Raw genomic sequence first — 20897 nt, 5'->3', positions numbered from 1 at the left:
CTGCGCTTCTGTCTGCATAAAACGCCATTTGCAGAAGCCGTAGTCTGTACAGGCAGCAGGGTTGTCAGAAAACTGAGGTCACACACAGTGACAGACCCTCCGCTCTCCTCAGACTAGCTGCAGTGTCCCCACGTCATAGCGGCGTCCTAACTCCGCGCTGGTCGGCGGCTCCGGCCACAGTGATGTAGCCGCTGAGGCCTGCACAGCATGACAGCCATTCCGCGCGCTGTGATTGGTGGAAATTCCCGCTTCAGCCTTACACTGCCGCGCTGACTTCTGGGACTGCGGTGTTGGCGACGAGTAGGCGGAGTCACAGGGCAGTTTTGGCGGTTATTGGGCACAGTGTCGCATCATCCTTATCTCCTGCGAACGCCATTATCTCCTGTGTCCGCGGAGCCAGCACCGTTATGAGCCTCAGGGGGAGACACACACTAGGTCAGTGGAAATCATATTTCCCTTATGGTTAAAATGGCGGACAGTCCTGTGTAGTTATAGGCTAGTCACTGCCTGAACTACTGATCCCAGGATGGCCGGTCTGCGCCACCAGTGACAGCTGTCTCCGGCCTTGTCCTCAGTGTGCAGCCTCGGGGATACTGCAGGAACAGTGACTGCACTGTGGAAGCTGTCAGGTATGACCAGGTCTGCTGACACAGCCGGGCTCTACAGCTGATCACCATGTACCAGCACTAATGGCTGAGCCCACCAGTCCTGGCCCCTGAGCGTCTCTACAGCTGATCAACATGTACAGTACAGACCAAAAGTTTTAACACACCTTCTCATTTAAAGATTTTTCTGTATTTTCATGACTGAAAATTGTACATTCACACTGAAGGCATCAAAACTATGAATTAACACATGTGGAATTATATACTTAACAAAAAAGTGTGAAACAACTGAAAATATGTCTTATATTCTAGGTTCTTCAAAGTAGCCACCTTTTGCTTTGATGACTGCTTTGCACACTCTTGGCATTCTCTTGATGAGCTTCAAGAGGTAGTCACCGGAAATGGTTTTCACTTCACAGGTGTGCCCTGTCAGGTTTAATAAGTGGGATTTCTTGCCTTATAAATGGGGTTGGGACCATCAGTTGTGTTGTGCAGAAGTCTGGTGGATACACAGCTGATAGTCCTACTGAATAGACTGTTAGAATTTGTATTATGGCAAGAAAAAAGCAGCTAAGTAAAGAAAGACGAGTGGCCATCATTACTTTAAGAAATGAAGGTCAGTCAGTGCAAAAAATTGGGAAAATTTTGAAAGTGTCCCCAAGTGCAGTTGCAAAAACCATCAAGCGCTACAAAGAAACTGTCTCACATGAGGACCGCCCCAGGAAAGGAAGACCAAGAGTCACTTCTGCTTCTGAGGATAAGTTTATCTGAGTCACCAGTCTCAGAAATCGCAGGTTAACAGCAGCTCATATTAGAGACCAGGTCCATGCCACACAGAGTTCTAGCAGCAGACACATCTCTACAACGACTGTTAACACAAGGAATGGACATTAGACCAGTGGAAATCTGTGCTTTGGTCTGATGAGTCCAAATTTGAGATCTTTGGTTCCAACCACCGTGTCTTTGTGCGACGCAAAAAACGTCAACGGATGGACTCTACATGCCTGGTTCCCACAGTGGAGCATGGAGGAGGAGGTGTGATGGTGTGGGGGTGCTTTGCTGGTGACACTGTTGGGGATTTATTCAAAATTGAAGGCATACTGAACCAGCATGGCTACCACAGCATCTTGCAGCGGCATGCCATTCCATCCGGTTTGCGTTTAGTTGGACCATCATTTATTTTTCAACAGGACAATGACCCCAAACACACCTCCAGGCTGTGTAAGGGCTATTTGACGAAGAAGGAGAGTGATGGGGTGCTACGCCAGATGACCTGGCCTCCACAGTCACCAGACCTGAACCCAATCGAGATGGTTTGGGGTGAGCTGGACCGCAGAGTGAAGGCAAAAGGGCCAACAAGTGCTAAGCATCTCTGGGAACTCCTTCAAGATCGTTGGAAGACCATTTCCGGTGACTACCTCTTGAAGCTCATCAAGAAAATGCCAAGAGTGTGCAAAGCAGTCATCAAAGCAAAAGGTGGCTTCTTTGAAAAACCTAGAATATAAGACATATTTTCAGTTGTTTCACACTTTTTTGTTAAGTATATATTTCCACATGTGTTAATTCATAGTTTTGATGCCTTCAGTGTGAATGTACAATTTTCATAGTCATGAAAATACAGAAAAATCTTTAAATGAGAAGGTGTGTCCAAACTTTTGGTCTGTACTGTACCAGCACTAATGGCTGAGCCCACCAGTCCTGGCCCCTGAGCGTCTCTACAGGTGATGAGCCGTACAGATACCAGCACTAATGGCTGAGCCCACCTGTCCAGTCCTGGCCCCTGAGCGTCTCTGCAGGTGATGAGCCGTACAGATACCAGTACTAATGGCTGAGCCCACCAGTACTGGCTCCTGAACGTCTCTACAGGTGATGAGCCGTACAGATACCAGTACTAATGGCTGAGCCCACCAGTCCTGGCCCCTGAGCGTCTCTACAGGTAATGAGCCGTACAGATACCAGTACTAATGGCTGGTCCCACCAGTACTGGCCCCTGACCGTCTCTACAGGTGATGAGCCATACAGATACCAGCACTAATGGCTGAGCCCATCAGTCCAGTTACTGGCCCCTGAGCGTCTCTACAGGTGATGAGCCGTACAGATACCAGCACTAATGGCTGGTCCCACCAGTACTGGCCCCTGACCGTCTCTACAGGTGATGAGCCATACAGATACCAGTACTAATGGCTGAGCCCCCCAGTCCAGGCCCCTGAGCGTCTCTACAGGTGATGAGCCATACAGATACCAGCACTAATGGCTGAGCCCACCAGTCCAGTACTGGCCCCTGAGCGTCTCTACAGGTGATGAGCCGTACAGATACCAGCACTAATGGCTGAGCCCACCAGTCCATTACTGGCCTCCGACGGTCTCTACAGGTGATGAGCCTTACAGACAGGGCTGTGGAGTCGGTAAGCCAAACCTTCGACTCCTCAATTTCCATGCCACGGACTCCACGACTCCAACTCCCTCATACATAGAATCATAGAATCATAGAATCATAGAATGGTAGAGTTGGAAGGGACCTCCTGGGTCATCTGGTCCAACCCCCTGCTCAAAGCAGGATTCACTAGATCATCTCAGACAGATGTCTGTCCAGCCTCTGTTTGAAGACGTCCATTGAAGGGGAACTCACCACCTCTCGTGGCAGCCTGTTCCACTCATTAATCACCCTAACTGTCAAAAAGTTTTTTCTAATATCTAATCTGTGTCTCCTCCCATTTAGTTTCATCCCATTGCTTCTAGTCTTTCCTTGTGCAAATGAGAATAAAGATGATCCTTCTACAATGTGACAGCCCTTGACATATTTGTAGACAGCTATTAAGTCTCCTCTCAGTCTTCTTTTTTGCAAGCTAAACATTCCCAAATCCTGCAACCGTTCCTCATAGGACATGGTTTGCAGACCAGTCACCATTCTGGTCGCTCTTCTCTGAACTTGCTCCAGTTTGTCTATGTCTTTTTTAAAATGTGGTGCCCAAAACTGTACACAGTATTCCAGATGAGGTCTGACCAAAGAGGAGTAAAGACCGATAATGACTTCACGTGATCTAGACTGTATGCTTCTGTTAATACATCCCAGAATTGTATTTGCCTTTTTTGCTGCTGCATCACACTGTTGACTCATGTTCAGTCTATGATCTATTAGTATACCTAAGTCTTTTTCACATGTACTGTTGCTTAGCTCTATACCTCCCATTCTGTATATGCTTTTTTCATTTTTATTGCCCATATGTAGTACTTTGCATTTTTCCCTGTTAAAAAACATTCTGTTGGTTGCTGCCCACTGCTCCAGTTTATTTAGGTCTTTTTGAATCCTCTCTCTCTCTTCTCTAGTATTAGCTATCCCTCCTAGCTTTGTGTCATCAGCAAATTTAATCAGTTTACCCTCAATTCCTTCATCTAAATCATTGATAAAGATGTTGAACAATACAGGTCCCAGGACAGAGCCCTGTGGTACCCCACTTGAGACATTCATCCAGCTGGATGTGAAGCCATTTACAACCACCCTTTGAGTCCGATCACTAAGCCAGTTATGAATCCACCTAACAGTTGCCTGGTCCATTGCATACTTGGTCATTTTCTCAATAAGACATTGCAGATGTTTAAGTGACAAATTTACTGTAGCACAGATTCATCTCAGCTAAAAGTCTAGACCCTTAGATCAGGAATAGGACAGACATTTATAGGACATTTCATAACTTTCCCAAATTCTTATGAAAAAATATTCCCCACAAACTGCATTGAACTACTGTACCCAACTTATTATATATTTTAAAAGTTGGTCCATTTTATACCGACTCCGACTCCATCAAAATGGGCTCCGACTCCATGACTCCGACTCCACAGCCCTGCTCACAGATACCAGTACTAATGGCTGAGCCCACCAGTCCATTACTGGCCTCCGACGGTCTCTACAGGTGATGAGCCTTACAGATACCAGTACTAATGGCTGAGCCCACCAGTCCATTACTGGACTCTGACAGTCTCTACAGCCATGAGCTATACAGATACAAGTACTCATCGCCGAGCCTCCCAGTCCATTACTGGCGTCTGCTGTGGCCAATAAGTGGGGTTCTAACACTGCCAGTCTCTAAGACTGATGAGCCCACCGGTCTGTTACTGGCCTGAGCTGTGGCCAGTAGTCAGGTCCTAACACTGCTGGCCTCTACAGTTGACAAGCCTCATCGTTGAGCACATCACTTTATTACTGACCTCCGCTGTTGGCAAAAGATGGGTCCTGACCACAAGCCCCTAATCAGGCATGAAAACAACACTGTTATGATAGAAAATGCTCCAGGACGGTTATGTTTAACCTCTCTTGTCAGACAATTCACCTTTTTGCTTTTTTATCTCCCCTTCTCTATAAGTTTTTTGTTTTTCCGTTTACATGATGGCTTATTGTTTTGCAGGGCGAGTTGTAGTTTTGAACGACTTCATCCACTTTACCATGTGGTGTATATAACCCCTTCCCAGCGTGTCGTACATGTACAGTACAGACCAAAAGTTTGGATACACCTTCTCATTTAAAGATTTTTCTGTCTTTTCATGACTATGAAAATTGTACATTCACACTGAAGGGATCAAAACTATGAATTAACACATGTGGAATTATATACTTAACAAAAAAGCGTGAAACAACTGAAAATATGTCTTATATTCTAGGTTCTTCTAAGTAGCCACCTTTTGCTTTGATGACTGCTTTGCACGCTCTTGGCATTCTCTTGATGAGCTTCAAGTGGTAGTCACCGGAAATGGTTTTCACTTCACAGGTGTGCCCTGTCAGGTTTAATAAGTGGGATTTCTTGCCTTATAAATGGGGTTGGGACCATCAGTTGTGTTGTGCAGAAGTCTGGTGGATACACAGCTGATAGTCCTACTGAATAGACTGTTAGAATTTGTATTATGGCAAGTAAAAAGCAGCTAAGTAAAGAAAAACGAGTGGCCATCATTACTTTAAGAAATGAAGGTCAGTCAGTCCGAAAAATTGGGAAACTTTGAAAGTGTCCCCAAGTACAGTTGCAAAAAACATCAAGCGATACAAAGAAACTGGCTCACATGAGGACCGCCCCAGGAAACGAAGAGCAAGAGTCACCTCTGCTTCTGAGGATAAGTTTATCCGAGTCACCAGCCTCAGAAATCGCAGGTTAACAGCAGCTCAGATTAGAGACCAGGTCAATGCCACACAGAGTTCTAGCAGCAGACACATCTCTACAACAACTGTTAAGAGGAGACTTTGTGCAGCAGGCCTTCATGGTAAAATAGCTGCTAGGAAACCACTGCTAAGGACAGGCATTAAGCAGAAGAGACTCTTTTGGGCTAAAGAACACAAGGAATGGATATTAGACCAGTGGAAATCTGTGCTTTTGTCTGATGAGTCCAAATTTGAGATCTTTGGTTCCAACCACCATGTCTTTGAGAGACGCAGAAAAGGTGAACGGATGGACTCTACATGCCTGGTTCCCACCATGAAGCATGGAGGAGGAGGTGTGATGGTGTGGGGGTGCTTTGCTGGTGACTCTGTTGGGGACTTATTCAAAATTGAAGGCATACTGAACCAGCATGGCTACCACAGCATCTTGCAGCGGCATGCTATTCCATCCGGTTTGCTTTTAGTTGGACCATCATTTATTTTTCAACAGGACAATGACCTCAAACACACCTCCAGGCTGTGTAAGGGCTATTTGACCAAGAAGGAGAGTGATGGGGTGCTACGCCAGATGACCTGGCCTCCACAGTCACCAGACCTGAACCATATTGAGATGGTTTGGGGTGAGCTGGACCGCAGAGTGAAGGCAAAAGGGCCAACAAGTGCTAAGCATCTCTGGGAACTCCTTCAAGATTGTTGGAAGACCATTTCCAGTGACTACCTCTTGAAGCTCATCAAGAGAATGCCAAGAGTGTGCAAAGCAGTCATCACAGCAAAAGGTGGCTACTTTGAAGAACCTAGAATATAAGACATCTTTTCAGTTGTTTCACACTTTTTTGTTAAGTATATAATTCCACATGTGTTAATTCATAGTTTTGATGCCTTCAGTGTGAATGTACAATTTTCATAGTCCTGAAAATACAGAAAAATCTTTAAATGAGAAGCTGTGTCCAAACTTTTGGTCTGTACTGTACATCACACTTCAGGTGCCCGCTCCATTCTTGGCAGATGCTGGTTGTATTATACAGCTGGCATTTGCCTGCAACAGCAGCAAATGGAGCTTCCGCTGATTGCTGCTGTTTTAACCTGCTACAGGGGTTGGCCAATTCTGGACATCCACTTCTTAACTGCTAAAATGCCCCAATAAAAAAAAAACGCACACATACCTCTAACAACCACATTGTCCCAGCGATGTCTGCTTTGTCTCCTGGCAGTCATGTGACATAATCAGCAGCCCCTCATTGGCTGCATCTTTTCATTGTTCCATCAGAGGGGACATCCACTGACAGAATAGTGAAGGCTGCAACTGTATGTGGTTGCCAAGCCCTGCGCTCATTTTTTTTTCTTGCAGCCACATAGAGAATGAATGGAGCGATGGTTGGGCATGCGCACTGTCACTTAGTTTTATAATGGGGATAAAAATCAGGGCTGTGGAGTTGTTAAGCCAAACCTCCGATTCAGACTCTGACTCCTCAATTTCCATGACACCGACTCCACGACTCGGACTCCCTCATACATGGCTCATGTTTAAGTGATAAATTTACTGTAGCACAGATTCATCTCAGCTAAAAGTCTAGACCCTTAGATCAGGAATAGGACAGACATTCATAGGACATTTCATAACTTTCCCAAATTTTTAGGAAAAAATATTCCCCACAAACTGCATTGAACTGCTGTACCCAATTTATGATATATTTTAGGAGTTGGAGTCGGTCCATTTTATACCGACTCCACCAAAATGGACACCGACTCCACAGCTCTGATAAAAATACTCTATTTTGCCGATCGTTGCTGGTCCCAGCGGTCGGACCCCACTAATCTGTAAATTATCCTCTATCTGAATAGGTTATAAATTGTTTTCACTAAACAACTTTAACCCCTTAATAACATCTGACGTACTAATACGCGTCTGTGCCCTGGGACTTAAGAGCCAGACCCGTATTAGTACGTCATCACGATCGCGCGCGCACACAGGCTGTGCGGGCGCGATCGCTGCCGGGTGTCAGCTGATTGTCACAGCTGACACCCGGTACTATGTGCAGGGAGCGGTCCTGCACCGCTCCCAGCACATTAACCCCTGCGATGCTGCAATCGAAGTCGATCGCAGCATTGCGGGGGCAAGGGGAGGTGATCGCAGATACTCACCTCTTCTTCCGGCTTCCAGCGCTGTCTGCAAAGGCTTCCCGGGTGTTGCCATGACGACCCGATGTCGTCATGACAACATCCGGCTCACCAGACAGCAGGAAGATTGTTTGGACATGCGCAGTGCATCTCCAAACAATCTTCTCACTGTGCAGCGCTGATAGCCTGTATGACACAGGGATGGTGCTGCATTCCTGTGCCATGCAGGCGATCAAAGAAAAAAAAGTCAAAGTCCCATAGTGGGACAAAGTAATAAAGTATAAAAACTGTCAGTAAGTGAAAAAAAAAAAAAAAAAAAAAAATTGCAAAAATATAAAAAATAAATAAATAAAATAATCCACCAAAAATAAAAATATAATGTACCCATCAATAAATATTATTAGAAAAAAAAACAATAAAAGCACACATATTTGGTATCGCCGCGCCCGGAACAACCTGACCTATAAAACTGTCCCACTAGTTAACCCCTTCAGTGAACACGGTAAAAAAAAAAAAAAAAAAAAAAACGAAGCAAAAAACAATGCTTTATCACCATATCGCCAAATATAAAATGGAATAACACGCGATCAAAAAGACGAATATAAATAAAAATGGTACCGCTGAAAACGTCATCTCGTCCCGCAAAAAACAAGCTGACATACAGCTCCATCAGCCGAAAAATAAAAAAGTTATAGCTCTCAGAATAAAGCTATGCTAAAAAATATTTTTTTCTATAAAATTGCTTTTAGTATGTAAAAGTGCAAAACATAGAAAAACAATATAAATGTGGTACCGCTGTAAACGTACTGACCCGAAGAATAAAGCTGCCTTATCACTTTTACCACACGCGGAACAGAATAAAAAAAAAAAAAACAATTCCTGAATTGTTGGTTTTTGTTTATTCTGCCTCCCAAAAATCGTAATAGAAAGCGATCAAAAAATGGCACGTGCCTGAAAATGGCACCAATAACAACGTCAACTCATCCCGCAAAAAACGAGCCGTCACATGACTGTCTGCCAAAATCTGGAAAAATTATAGCTCTCAAAATATGGCGATGCAAAAACTAGATTTTACAAAAAATGCGTCTTTTTGTGTGTGACAGCTGTCAGTCATAAAAACCCCATATGATTCTGGTATTGCTGTAATCACACCGACCCGAAGAATAAAGTCGTCTAATCACTTATACCGCACGAGGAACGGCGTCAAAAATAAACTCTTGGGTTAGGATTGGGCTAGGGTTAGGGCTGGGTTTGGGGTTAGGGTTGTGCTAGGGTTAGGGTTGTGCTAGGGTTAGGGTTGTGCTAGGGTTAGGGTTGTGCTAGGGTTAGGGTTGTGCTACGGTTAGGGTTGTGCTACGGTTAGGGTTGTGCTACGGTTAGGGCTGGGGTTGGGGTTAGGGTTGTGATGGGGTTGGGATTTTTTTCAAAAGTAAGAAAAAAGATGACGATATGGCGACTAGTGTTGAGCGCAAGTGCTCGCTACTTGAGTTTGCATCGGGTGCTCTGGTATGCATTGAGTATCGTGGGTATTTGAGTGACATGCTCGAGACTCTGCCCCATATGCTTCGCGGCCAAAAAAACTTTACGGGGATTGCCTGCCATGCACGAGCGATCCCCGCATGTTTTTTTTTGGGTGTCTAATAACCGTGAAACATGCGGAGCAAGGACTCGAGCATGTCACTCGAGCACACGCTGTACATGGTGCATACCTGAGTACCCGATGCAAACTCAAGTAGCGAGCACTTGCGCTCAAGACTAATGACAACTTATTCAATATGATGACCTAATGTAAACAAATTCTGTGTCGTACCTCTGGGTTCAAAATGTTCACTATACACCTTAATAAAATCCTTGAGGGGTATAGTTTCCAAAATGCGGTCACTTGTGGGGGAGCTCCAAAGTTTGGGCACACAGGGGCTCTCCAAACGCAACTTGGTGTCCGCTAACAATTTGAGCTGATTTTCCATTAAATTTTTTAGCGGATACCATGTTGCATTTGGAGAGTCCCTGTGTGCCCAAACATTGGAGCTCTCCCACAAGTGACCCCATTTTGGAAACTAGACCCCCCAAGGCACCTATCTAGATGCATAGTGAGCACTTGGAACCCCCAGGTGCTTCACAAATTGATTCATAAAAATGAAAAAGTGTTTTTTTTTTTCACTTTTTCATTTTTACGAATCAATTTGTGAAGCACCTGGGGGTTCCAAGTGCTTACTATGCATCTAGATAGGTGCCTTGGGGGGTCTAGTTTCCAAAATGGGGTCACTTGTGGGGGAGCTCCAATGTTTGGGCACACAGGGGCTCTCCAAACACAACATGGCGTCCGCTAATTATTCAAGCAAATTTTACAATCAAAAAGTCAAATGGCGCTCCTTCCCTTCCGAGCCCTGCCGTGCGCCCAAACAGTGTTTTTTCCCCACATATTGGGTATCTGCGTGCCCAGGGGAAATTGTACAACAAATTTTGGGGTCCATTTTTTCTTGTTACCTATGTGAAAATAAAAAAAAATGGGTCTAAAGTAACATTTTTGTGAAAAAAGTTAAATGTTCATTTTTTTCTTCCACATTCAAAAAATTCCTGTGAAGCACCTGAAGGGTTAATAAAGTTCTTGAATGCATTTTTGAGCACCTTGAGGGGTGCAGTTTTTAGAATGGTGTCACTTTTGGGTATTTTCTGTCATAAAGACCTCTCAAAGTGACTTCAAATGTGATGTGGTCCCTAAAAAAATGGTTTTGTAAATTTTGTTGGAAAAATGAGAAATCGCTGGTCAACTTTTAACCCTTATAGCTCCCTAACAAAAAAAAATTTTGGTTCCAAAATTGTGCTGATGTAAATTAGACATGTGGGAAATGTTATTTATTAACTCTTTTGTGTGACATATCTCTCTGATTTAAGGGCATAAAAATTCAAATTTTGAAAATTGCAAAATTTTCGAAATTTTTGCCAAATTTCCGTTTTTTTCACAAATAAACACAAGTGATATCGAAGAAATTTTACCACAATCATGAAGTACAATATGTCACGAAAAAACAATCTCAGAATCAGGGGGATCCGTTGAAGCGTTCCAGAGTAATTACCTCATAAAGTGACAGTGGTCAGAATTGTAAAAATTGGCCTGGTCATTAACGTGCAAACCACCCTCGGGGCTTAAGGGGTTAAATGGAGCCTCTCACCAGGTTTTCCCTGCATAAACAAAATAGGCAGAGTTTGGACGGGATGTAATGAAGCCCGCTTGGCTAATTCATAGAGAGTTTGTCATCAAGATTTTATGCCCCAAACTAAGGGCATGTAAAGGCGCTTTAATGCTGATTAAATCCTTACCTTCATTGTAGAAATCTTTTTTTGCTGTTTTAGAGAAATTCATAGTTTAAAGGGGTTGTCAAGTACTATTGATAATTGGCCAATGTATTTTTATGTTGAAAAGAAGTTTCTTTGTAAATACCTTGCGCTGATGTTACTACCTGTGAGCGGCGCTATCGCTGGCCGCTCACAGGCATCACGTGACCCCCCGCTGATGTCACGGCAAGTGAGGCGTGACATCAGTGACGTGGTCCCCACGGTGGACACTGGGCTGTGGGCAGGGTTAACCCGTGCGTCACTTCCAGCATCCACTGTGGAATGCAGCACTGAGTCACGTCTAGCTGCAGCCGGAACTTAATGTGACATCAGCGGATGTCAGAGCCGGCTGCAGCCAGGGGTCACGTGATGCCTGTGAGCGGCTAGCGATAGCGCCGCTCACAGGCAGTAACAGCAACGCAAGGTATTTACAAAGAAACTTCTTTTCAACATAAATATACATTGGCCAATTATCAATAGTGCAGGAGAACCCCTTTAAATTATATGATAGTAAGTTGCAAGTGCAGTGGGAAGGACAATGTACCTCCTTCTCTCCCTATTCCCTGTCTGTTTCTGTCTCTGGTTGACAGATCACACCTGTTTCAATGACCTGTCAATAAGAGACAGGAGGCCGGCAGTAGGCGGGGAATAGGGAGAGGAGCAGGTATTGTCCTTCCACTGCACTTGCATCTTATTAGCATACAAAACAGCAAAAAAGATCTCTACAAAAAAGGTAAGGATTTAATCAGCATTAAAGCACCTTTACGTACATGCCATTAGTTTGATATATAAAATCCTGTAAGTAGGATCAACCCTCCTAAGCCGTCTATATGGGCATGTAGGTCATAGGAAGCTGAATATAATGATACCTCATTGATATCAGCGATAACCAGAAATGTACTCCAGTTTCTGTATGATTTAACATTTTTGGCGGAGGTGCACTGTCAAAATGATTTTCATTCCTCGCACATCCCTTTTAAAATACCACTCTAGGAATTTAAAAACAATGGACCCGATTGATTGGGATTTGTTAGCTTGTGCTGACTAGCAGGACCTGGGCAAGCATCGGAACAACACTGCGGGGATCATTGATGGTTACTCTCACCAGTATGTGTTTTTCCTTAGCTGCATATACATTCCTGTATATTAATAGTTTTTCCATTTCCCAGATGACTTTGCAGCCATGAGTGAAGAATTCTCAGATATTCTTAATGGATGTAGCACAGTTAACAATGGGACGCAGAATGAAGCTGCCTTGCTTGCATTAATGGAAAAGACAGGATACAATATGGTACAAGAGAATGGCCAGCGCAAGTTTGGTGGTCCTCCTCCAGGTATAAGTGCTGACTGTCTCCTAAATCTACACCTGTACATACTTCACCTGACAGAGAAATCCCCCCTAAACATTTTATCTTTCTAGCATACTCTGTGGATATGTCATAGATGTGTAAAAAGCAAGTAACCCTTAATAAAAAATACTGGATATCAACCTGATATGACAAAAACATAGAGAAATTAAAATTGTTTGCAGTTTACTCTGGTGTTTAGAATTACAAGTTGAGATTTAATTTGTATTTTAGGTTGGGAAGGTCCTCCTCCTCCTCGGGGCTGTGAAGTGTTTATTGGGAAAATTCCCCGTGACCTGTATGAAGACGAACTCATCCCAGTATTTGAAAGAGCTGGAAAAATCTACGAATTTAGGCTAATGCTGGAATTTAGTGGCCAGAATCGAGGTTATGCATTCGTTATGTATACAAACAAAGACGAAGCCTTGTTCGCTATTCGAATGCTGAATAATTATGAGATCCGTCCTGGCAAATTCATCGGAGTCTGTGTTAGTTTAGACAACTGCAGACTGTTTATTGGTACCATTCCAAGGGAAAAGAAGAAAGAGGAAATATTGGAAGAAATGAGCAAACTTACAGAAGGAGTAGTGGATGTCATCGTGTACCCAAGCGCCACTGACAAAACTAAAAACCGAGGCTTTGCCTTTGTAGAATTTGAATCTCACAAAGCGGCTGCCATGGCCAGAAGGAAGCTGATTCCAGGTGATTACGTTCTTCTGTGACTCATATCCAATATGTGGTGTGTCTGCAAAATATGGCTGGGCTGCATTAGTTGCGGCGCGTCTGATAACAGAAAATGAAAATTGTGGTTTTCCTTGACCTCTCTGGTTTCATGGCAAGTACAAGTGAAGCATATAAAAAACATGGCAGATTCATCAAGGCTTTTATGTCAGAAAAGTTGCATAAAAGCTTTGAAAAGTCACATCATTTTTGCACAACAGGGAGCTAAGTAAAAATGTTGCGACTTTTGTCGTTTTCAACCCAGTTTGAATCAGCTATGCTAAAATTGGTGGATCTGGAGAGGAGGAGGGATGGGGATGTGGCCACAAACTTCCGTCAAATACATCAAATATGCTAACGTTTTGTATGCCAGAAATGGTGAGGTGCACGCTACTCAGAAGATGTGCCGAATTCATGAAGTGGAGTGTGCCTCCTAATGAATTTGCTGCCTCCTATTCCAGCAAATCTTGTGTAGTGCGTGTGCCCTACGCCAGTCTTGCTGATTCAGCTCCATGGTCTTTGCCTATACTTGTTGTGAAACTTCATGCGGTTTTTGATGGCATGTTCTTGGTAAGACAGTAGTTACCATGACTCGGCTGCATCATTTGTAGGACAGAATTTTATGATGTGGATATTTCCTTCTAAGAGAGAATCTATCACCAGGTTTTCATTGTACCATTTAAGAGCTGCGTTAAAGAGATTAACCATGTTCTTTTGTTAGTGCAACTTTCCTCACAAACTGATGAGCACTTCTGTCCATACAATGGCTGCTGGTGGAGGAGTATGTGATGAGACAGATCCATCAGCTCCTTGCAGTTGTAAAATACATCATGTGGGAAAGCTGTTTTTCTATTGGAGGAGGCTGATGGACAGGATGGGTCACACGCTCCTTCACCAGCAGCCATTGTATGGACAGAAGTGCTGGTCAGTGTGTGAGGAAAGCGCACTAGTGAGAAAATTCCAGAAGTGGGTCACTTACTGGGCTTCTTGCTATAGTATTGCTAAAACAATGTTTTCTCTCCTACACCTCTGCTAGTCCTTTCCATAATGATCTCCTGCAATGTAGTCATTCATATTCATGAGCTTTGGCTTAGCTATCCCTGCCTCCGCCATCTATCAGCAAGTTTCTGCCTGTGAACAGTATAGGGAGCATGATGTTAATTAGTGCTGCAATCGGGTTTAGAAGGTCATTATTGAGAGGACTAGCAGAAAAGAGATATTATCAACTACAATATGTTACCTGGTGCTGAAATCCAGGATTCTTGCCTATTTTATGTTGTCCTCAGATTGAGAAGTATACCGCTGGTCACATATTCCCTATAAAAGAATTAGCAAAGTAGCCTTGCAAAAGGAAGAAATCTCTAGTGACACCTTTTGTAGGTGGCCACCTTATCAGCCAATGTTAGCCTTATGAGGAACCTTGAAAAATGTGAAAATTTAGCCAAACCAGAGTTTTCACAAGCAGGAAAAGACCTTCATCTTGTAATGAAGCTCTGTCAATGGTCGCCTGGCAGTAAGCCATTCCGTTTTTCAGATCCCAGGGGTTGCCCTGCCCTTCACCCTTTAACCCCTGTACATGGATCTGGACTTAAACAGGGACCTCTGCATTGGGTCAGAACCAAGAGGGCAGGAAAAGTACAAAAGCAGAAGACACAAGAATAGTCAGAAAAATAAGCCAAGGTCAAACCAGGAAACAAATACACTATACTGAAGCTGAACAGACAGAACTAAACTAAAGGAACAAGGCTATAGCTGGCAGCTTTCAGAAATAAGCTGGACGCTGAAGTAGGGTGTGGTGCTCTCCAGTTGGCTGGAGCAGGAGCTGATCACTCCAGATGAACAATACGCACACCCGTACTGTCAGACTGGATGGCATTGCAGGTCCCAGCCACCCTAATCTTAGTGGCTGGACAGAGCCTGCGCCGTCCAGAGATGCTGCTTCCGACATCTCTTCTATCACCAGCGCCAGCCGCAAAGTGAATACAGCAGCCCCTGGCGACAGAAGCAGATGGAGCATGTGTTGGTGGAGATGTGACACATCTGCAGACAGTTGTTTTGGGATCCTGTCTCTTGTCAGAGCCGGGTAACTGATTGGCTGGGTGAGAAATCATATGTATAAGTCATGTGGCAAGACATGGTATATGGTTGACGTTGACTTAAAGGTTAGCTGCTTTCAATAGGTGGCTCTTGGAAAAGGGCTAATTAGAATTCTTTTTTTTTCCCCAGAGGGCATTGCCTGGCCTAGTAAAAAAAACAAAATGCATTATGTGAATGAAATTTTAAAAATCGCATTTATCTTGTATCTACTGTAAAACCCAACGTTTCTTTCCCAGTAAAGAACGACTGTAATATAAAAAAAAAAAGCAACAAAAGTGCTACGTGTGAACAAGCCATTAGACATACAGGGCTGCAGTCACACAGCTGGTGTTGGATTTATGCTGCTCATGGTTCAAACAGCATGAGTCTAGTGACAGGTTCCCTTTATTTAAGGATTTTCTTTTTCAAGACCCTCATTTATGAGCTACAATAGAGAACAGCTTTAGTATACAGAGGATGTAGAAGCCAAATGGTTCAACAGTGTTAACGAAATCCTTTTGCACAAATGCTTTTTTTCTTAAAAATACAAATATTCAAATGTCAGGAGAAAACGCATCTTCGCCTTTCCTCAGAATAGATGGTAACTTTTTGATCAGTTGGGTCTGACTGATATGATTCACACCAACCAGCAAAGCAGAGAACTTTTATCACAGTTGGAATGGAACAGCAGTTCCCACACCCGACCGCCGCTTCATTTTGTAACAGGGATAAAGGAACCCTGTTGGGAAAAAAATTCCCCATTCTGCCGATGGGGCGGATCCCATTGGTCGGAACTACACCGATCACAAAGTTATCACCTATATTGTAGATAGGTGATAAAAGGGTTGACCAATGAAAATAAAAATAAATAGGAGTCCCATAAGATTTCAATAGTCTCCTAAGGCAACATAAAATGTATATTTTGTTAAGTAAGTCAAGAATTTCAGTATGACTAAGGGCTCGCTCACACGAGCTTATAAATCGGACGAGTACAATCCGATTAAAAATCGTATTGCACTTGGCCCAATGTTATTCTATGGGGAAGTGCAGATCTGCCTTTATTTTCTCATGCCAATTCGGCATGAGAAAACAATCACAGCATGCTGCGGGTGCATCTGAGAATCGGATCACACGTACCCATACAAGTCTATGGGTACGTGCAAAATATTGGACTGCACTCGGACATCATCCAAGTGCAGTCCGATATACGCTGAGACAGGCAATGGAGAAGATGGAGAGATTAATTTCTCCTCCTCACCTGTGAGCTGATTCTCACTTGTGAGAGGATTGGATCACAGTAAAATGACATTCGGATCACGCTCGCAGCAGAGTTTGAGCCGAGTGTCATTAGCTTATCGCATGGGATGCTCTACGCTAATGTGACCGCGGCCTAATAATGAGAGGAGGAGGAGGAGCAGCCGGGGGATTGGGGGAATATATCTGATTAGTGATCACATAACTCTGGCTCCAACAAAATGTTACCTGGAGATGTACCGCACTATATCAGGATCCAGATGCCACATGAAGTAACGATTCTGGAGCATCTTTTCATAAAACAACGTTGTGCTGTTCCTCTGTTGTTCCTCCTAGAAATGTATAAAAATATATATTGATTTTGGGAGTGCCAGGCTGTGCAGAGTGACCCCTCTTAGATAAAGGGAGAGTATTAGCAGGTTGTAAATAAATGTCAATTAGGAGAAACAGAAAACAAGCACCGTTCACAGTAAGGCTATGTGCCCACGATGCAGAAATGCTCTGGATTTTTCCTGAGCGTTTCTGCATCTCCCTGGCAGAAAAAAACGCATGTGGATTGTACATGCGGATTGTACATGTGTTTTTCCTGCCAGGGACATGCGGAAGTGAAGCGTTCTTCACATGCATTTCCGCATGTGAGTTGTCAAGCGCTTTCTGAGCGATTTTAGCATCACTTGGAAAGTGCTTGTCAACTTGGTCACACTGTATAAATCCATGCAAACGGCATGGATTTATATAGTGTGACCATATAAGAATGGTTAAAAATAAAAAAATAAATCTATACTTACCTTCTGGTGGCCCCCGGAGTCTTGCTTCGCTCCGTCCTGGCTGCCGGCAGATCGTGGTACACTGAAGGATCTGCCGTCACATGACTATGATGGCAGCAGCGCAGGTCCTCCAGTCCACCGCGAGCTGCCGGCATGGGAGGACGAGCGCAGCTGCGGCCATCAGAAGGTAAATATAACATTTTTTATTTTATTATTTTTTTCATAGGTTCTATGATACCCGGGTCCGGAGGAGAGTCTCCTGTCCTCCACACCCGGGTACCATCCGCACATTGAAACGCGTGGAATGCGCATCTACATATGCAGTGATGCTTAATCCATGCGTTTCAATGCAAGTCCATGACGCAGCACTTCCGCAAAATAATTGGTAGTGCTGCGTTTTTTTCCGCAATGATAATCCGCAGCGAAAATTTCCGCAGCATGTGCACAGCACATGCGGATTATCATTGGGGAACATGGCAGGCCTTCTACCAAGCATTTTTTAAGCGTTTCTGCAGCGTTTTTGCCGCTGCGGAAACGCTTAAAAAACGCATCGTGGGCACACAGCATTATGAAAAAATGCTTGTTACTTCATGCTAATTTTACTAAAGCAGACATTTCAGGATTGCCAACAGGTTCCCTTTTAACTAGTACAATGAGTATTTTTCTGTTAAGCTAATTCGCATACTCATATTCAATTTCAATAAAATTTATTGAAATTTTCATTCCAGGAACTTTCCACTTATGGGGCCGTACTATCCAGGTTGATTGGGCCGATCCAGAGAAAGAAATTGATGAAGAAACAATGCAGAGAGTGAAAGTATTGTATGTTAGGAATTTGATGATATCCACAACTGAAGAAACTATTAAAGCCGAGTTCAACAAATTCAAGCCTGGAGCTGTCTACCGTGTAAAGAAATTGAGGGATTATGCATTTGTTCATTTTTTTCAAAGAGAGGATGCAGTTACAGCAATGTCTGTAATGAATGGCAGATGCATTGACGGAGCCCACATTGAAGTTACCTTGGCTAAACCTGTGAATAAAGATGCTAACTTTCGACATTTGATTGGCCAAATAAATTGCAATGCTGAAAGCTTGCTCACATATATAAATGATGAGGAAGGATGTCGGAAATCCATAGGAAGATGTTCAAGTTCTCCTGCAGTGCTTGTTGGTCCGTACAGTCCCAACACTTCAGATCCAGAAAGACGCACTTACCCTTTCCACTCTGGAACAAAGCTTACGCCAACAAACATGCTTTCTTTAAGGCCAAATCAGTTCCACTCCGCTGTCATGCATTTAGAGTATTACTGTCACAAAAATAATATAGAGCTTCCTGAATACCATTTGTATTCAACTACCAGCCAGGATGGAAAAGTGCTTCTTATATATAAGGTTGTTCTTCCGTCATTTGGAAATATCTTCTACAGTTACATCATGCCTGACAAGTTGTGCACATCTTTGGAAGATGCCAAGGAATTGGCAGCACAAGTTGCATTGATACATTTAGGTGAGTGGAAAATAATATTGCTGATTGTTTTTTTTTACTTGAATTACTTCTATTATATGTTACAGCATTTTTAAACATAGCAGCTTTTTACAGTATACTTCTTCAGGTGGTATCCGATAGCAATAGAGTCTGTTAGAAATTACTGGAGCACAGACATCCTGGTTTGTGACTTGACTTTCATAGTGACAGTTGTCTTTTTGATAATAATGCATCCATTATTATTAGTGATGAGCAAGCAGTAAAATGCTCGGGTGCTCGAAGCTCAGGTCGAGCACATTGGAATACTCGGGTGCTCGGCCCGAGCAACGAGCCCAATGTAAGTCTATGGGAGACTCGAGCATTTTTCTGGTGGTCCCCCCCCGGCGGTCTGCAGAAGGTCAAAAATTGCCCAAATCGATGGGAACGGTGCTCAATTAAACGTCAGGCAGGCAGAATATATAGGCAGACAGGCAGGCAGGGTATATAGGAGGGTGCATGAAAAACATAGCAGGGCACTTGGAACACACTAGTGCCCTCCGATTTTCATGCACCCGTCTCTTTAAAAAAGACGGCCGGCAATTCATCAGCAGCATACACTGGTACCCGACAATTTAGAACAGAAAGAATAGAGCATCACGCATAGATTAGATAGATAGAAACATGTCAGTCACATATATAAGAAGTACAGTGACATTGTTGGTTACTGTACTTGTTATTTAGTGTTAAAATAAAGGATTTATTAAAAAAAATAATAGTGTTTTTGTCTCTTTAACAAAGCCGGCCGGCAATTCATCAGCAGCATACACCGGTACCTGACAATTTAGAACAGAAAGAATAGAGCATCACACATAGATTAGATAGATAGAAACATGTCAGTCACATATATAATAAGTACAGTGACAGTGTTGATTACTGTACTTGTCATTTAGTGTTAAAATAAAGGATTTATTAAAAAAAAATTGGTTTGGGGTTCCCCGTAATTTTAGTCTCTAGCGAAGGTTAAGCAGACGGCTGGGGCAGACGTTTGAAGCCTGGGAAGGGGGTAATACCCACGGAGTTTCCCAGGCTACTAATATCAGCCCCCAGCTGAATACCTAGCCTTTACTAGCTATTAAAATGGTGGACCCAAAAAAAAAATGACTTGGGGTCCCCCCTATTTTAATAGCTAGCAAAGGCTAGGCAGACAGCTTGGGGCTGATATTAATAGCCCAGGAAGGGTGCTATGAATATTGGCCCCCTCCCAGGCTAGAAACACCAGCCGTCAGCCGCCCCAGAAATGGCGCATCCATAGGATGCGCCAATTCTGGCACTTAGCCTCGCTCTTCCCACTGCCCTGTAACAGTGGCAGTGGGGTAATAGGGCTGGGGTTGATGTCAGCGTATAATGCCAGCTGACATCAAGCCCAGGTTAGTAACGGAGAGGCGTCTATAAGACACCCCCATTACTAACCCCATAGTCAAAGTTAAAAAAACACAAACACCCATAATAAAGTCCTTTAATTGAAATAAACACACAATTCTTTAATGTTCTAAATTAAACCATACTTACCATCACGCCCATTCCAGCTGAAGCCAACAATCTCCTGCAATAAAAATAAAATAATAAACCAACCTCATCCTTACCTTTCCATGGTTCCTAGGACGGCTCCAGCTCTGCTACATTCACATGACAGGCTGGATCGCAGCCGAATGCTGCCATCCAGCTTGCCATGCCGCAGACACTGAGAAACGCAGGCATGCTTGCGCTCCTCAGTGTCTGGCTGTGACGGCATCCAGATGAGCCGAGTCCAATGAACTCAGCTCACCTCATGCACGTCACTGACAGCGTGGGAAAATTCTCCTGCGCTTGCTTTGAGCTTGAAAGAAGAGCGAGACTAAGTGCCAGAATTGGCGCATCCTATGGATGCGCCATTTCTGGGGCGGCTGACGGCTAGTGTTTCTAGCTTGGGAGGGGGCCAATATTCATGGCACCCTTCCTGGGCTATTAATATCAGCCCCCAGCTGTCTGCCTAGCCTTTCCTAGCTATTAAAATACGGGGGACCCCA

The 20897-nt window shown here is 43.7% G+C and overlaps 1 protein-coding gene across 1 annotated transcript in view; it reads left to right on the top strand.

The window, feature by feature from the left end:
* The first annotated feature begins 308 nt into the window (after positions 1-308).
* RBM46 (RNA binding motif protein 46) overlaps positions 309-20897 on the top strand; it is a 38859-nt gene continuing 18270 nt past the window's right edge. The window contains exons 1-4 of the mRNA XM_073656547.1: positions 309-435; positions 12372-12536; positions 12783-13250; positions 18094-18873. Of these exons, the coding sequence (XP_073512648.1) occupies positions 408-435; positions 12372-12536; positions 12783-13250; positions 18094-18873 (1441 nt within the window). The 5' untranslated portion in view covers positions 309-407. The remainder of the gene's footprint in view (positions 436-12371; positions 12537-12782; positions 13251-18093; positions 18874-20897) is intronic.

The sequence above is a fragment of the Phyllobates terribilis genome, unplaced genomic scaffold (genome assembly GCF_046119375.1).
Source record: "Phyllobates terribilis strain yellow unplaced genomic scaffold, ASM4611937v1 Scaffold_1__5_contigs__length_1240528914, whole genome shotgun sequence".
In the NCBI taxonomy this organism is placed as follows: Eukaryota; Metazoa; Chordata; class Amphibia; order Anura; family Dendrobatidae; genus Phyllobates; species Phyllobates terribilis.
Note: the sequence above shows the minus strand (reverse complement) of the source record. Positions and strands in the feature narration are given on the sequence as shown.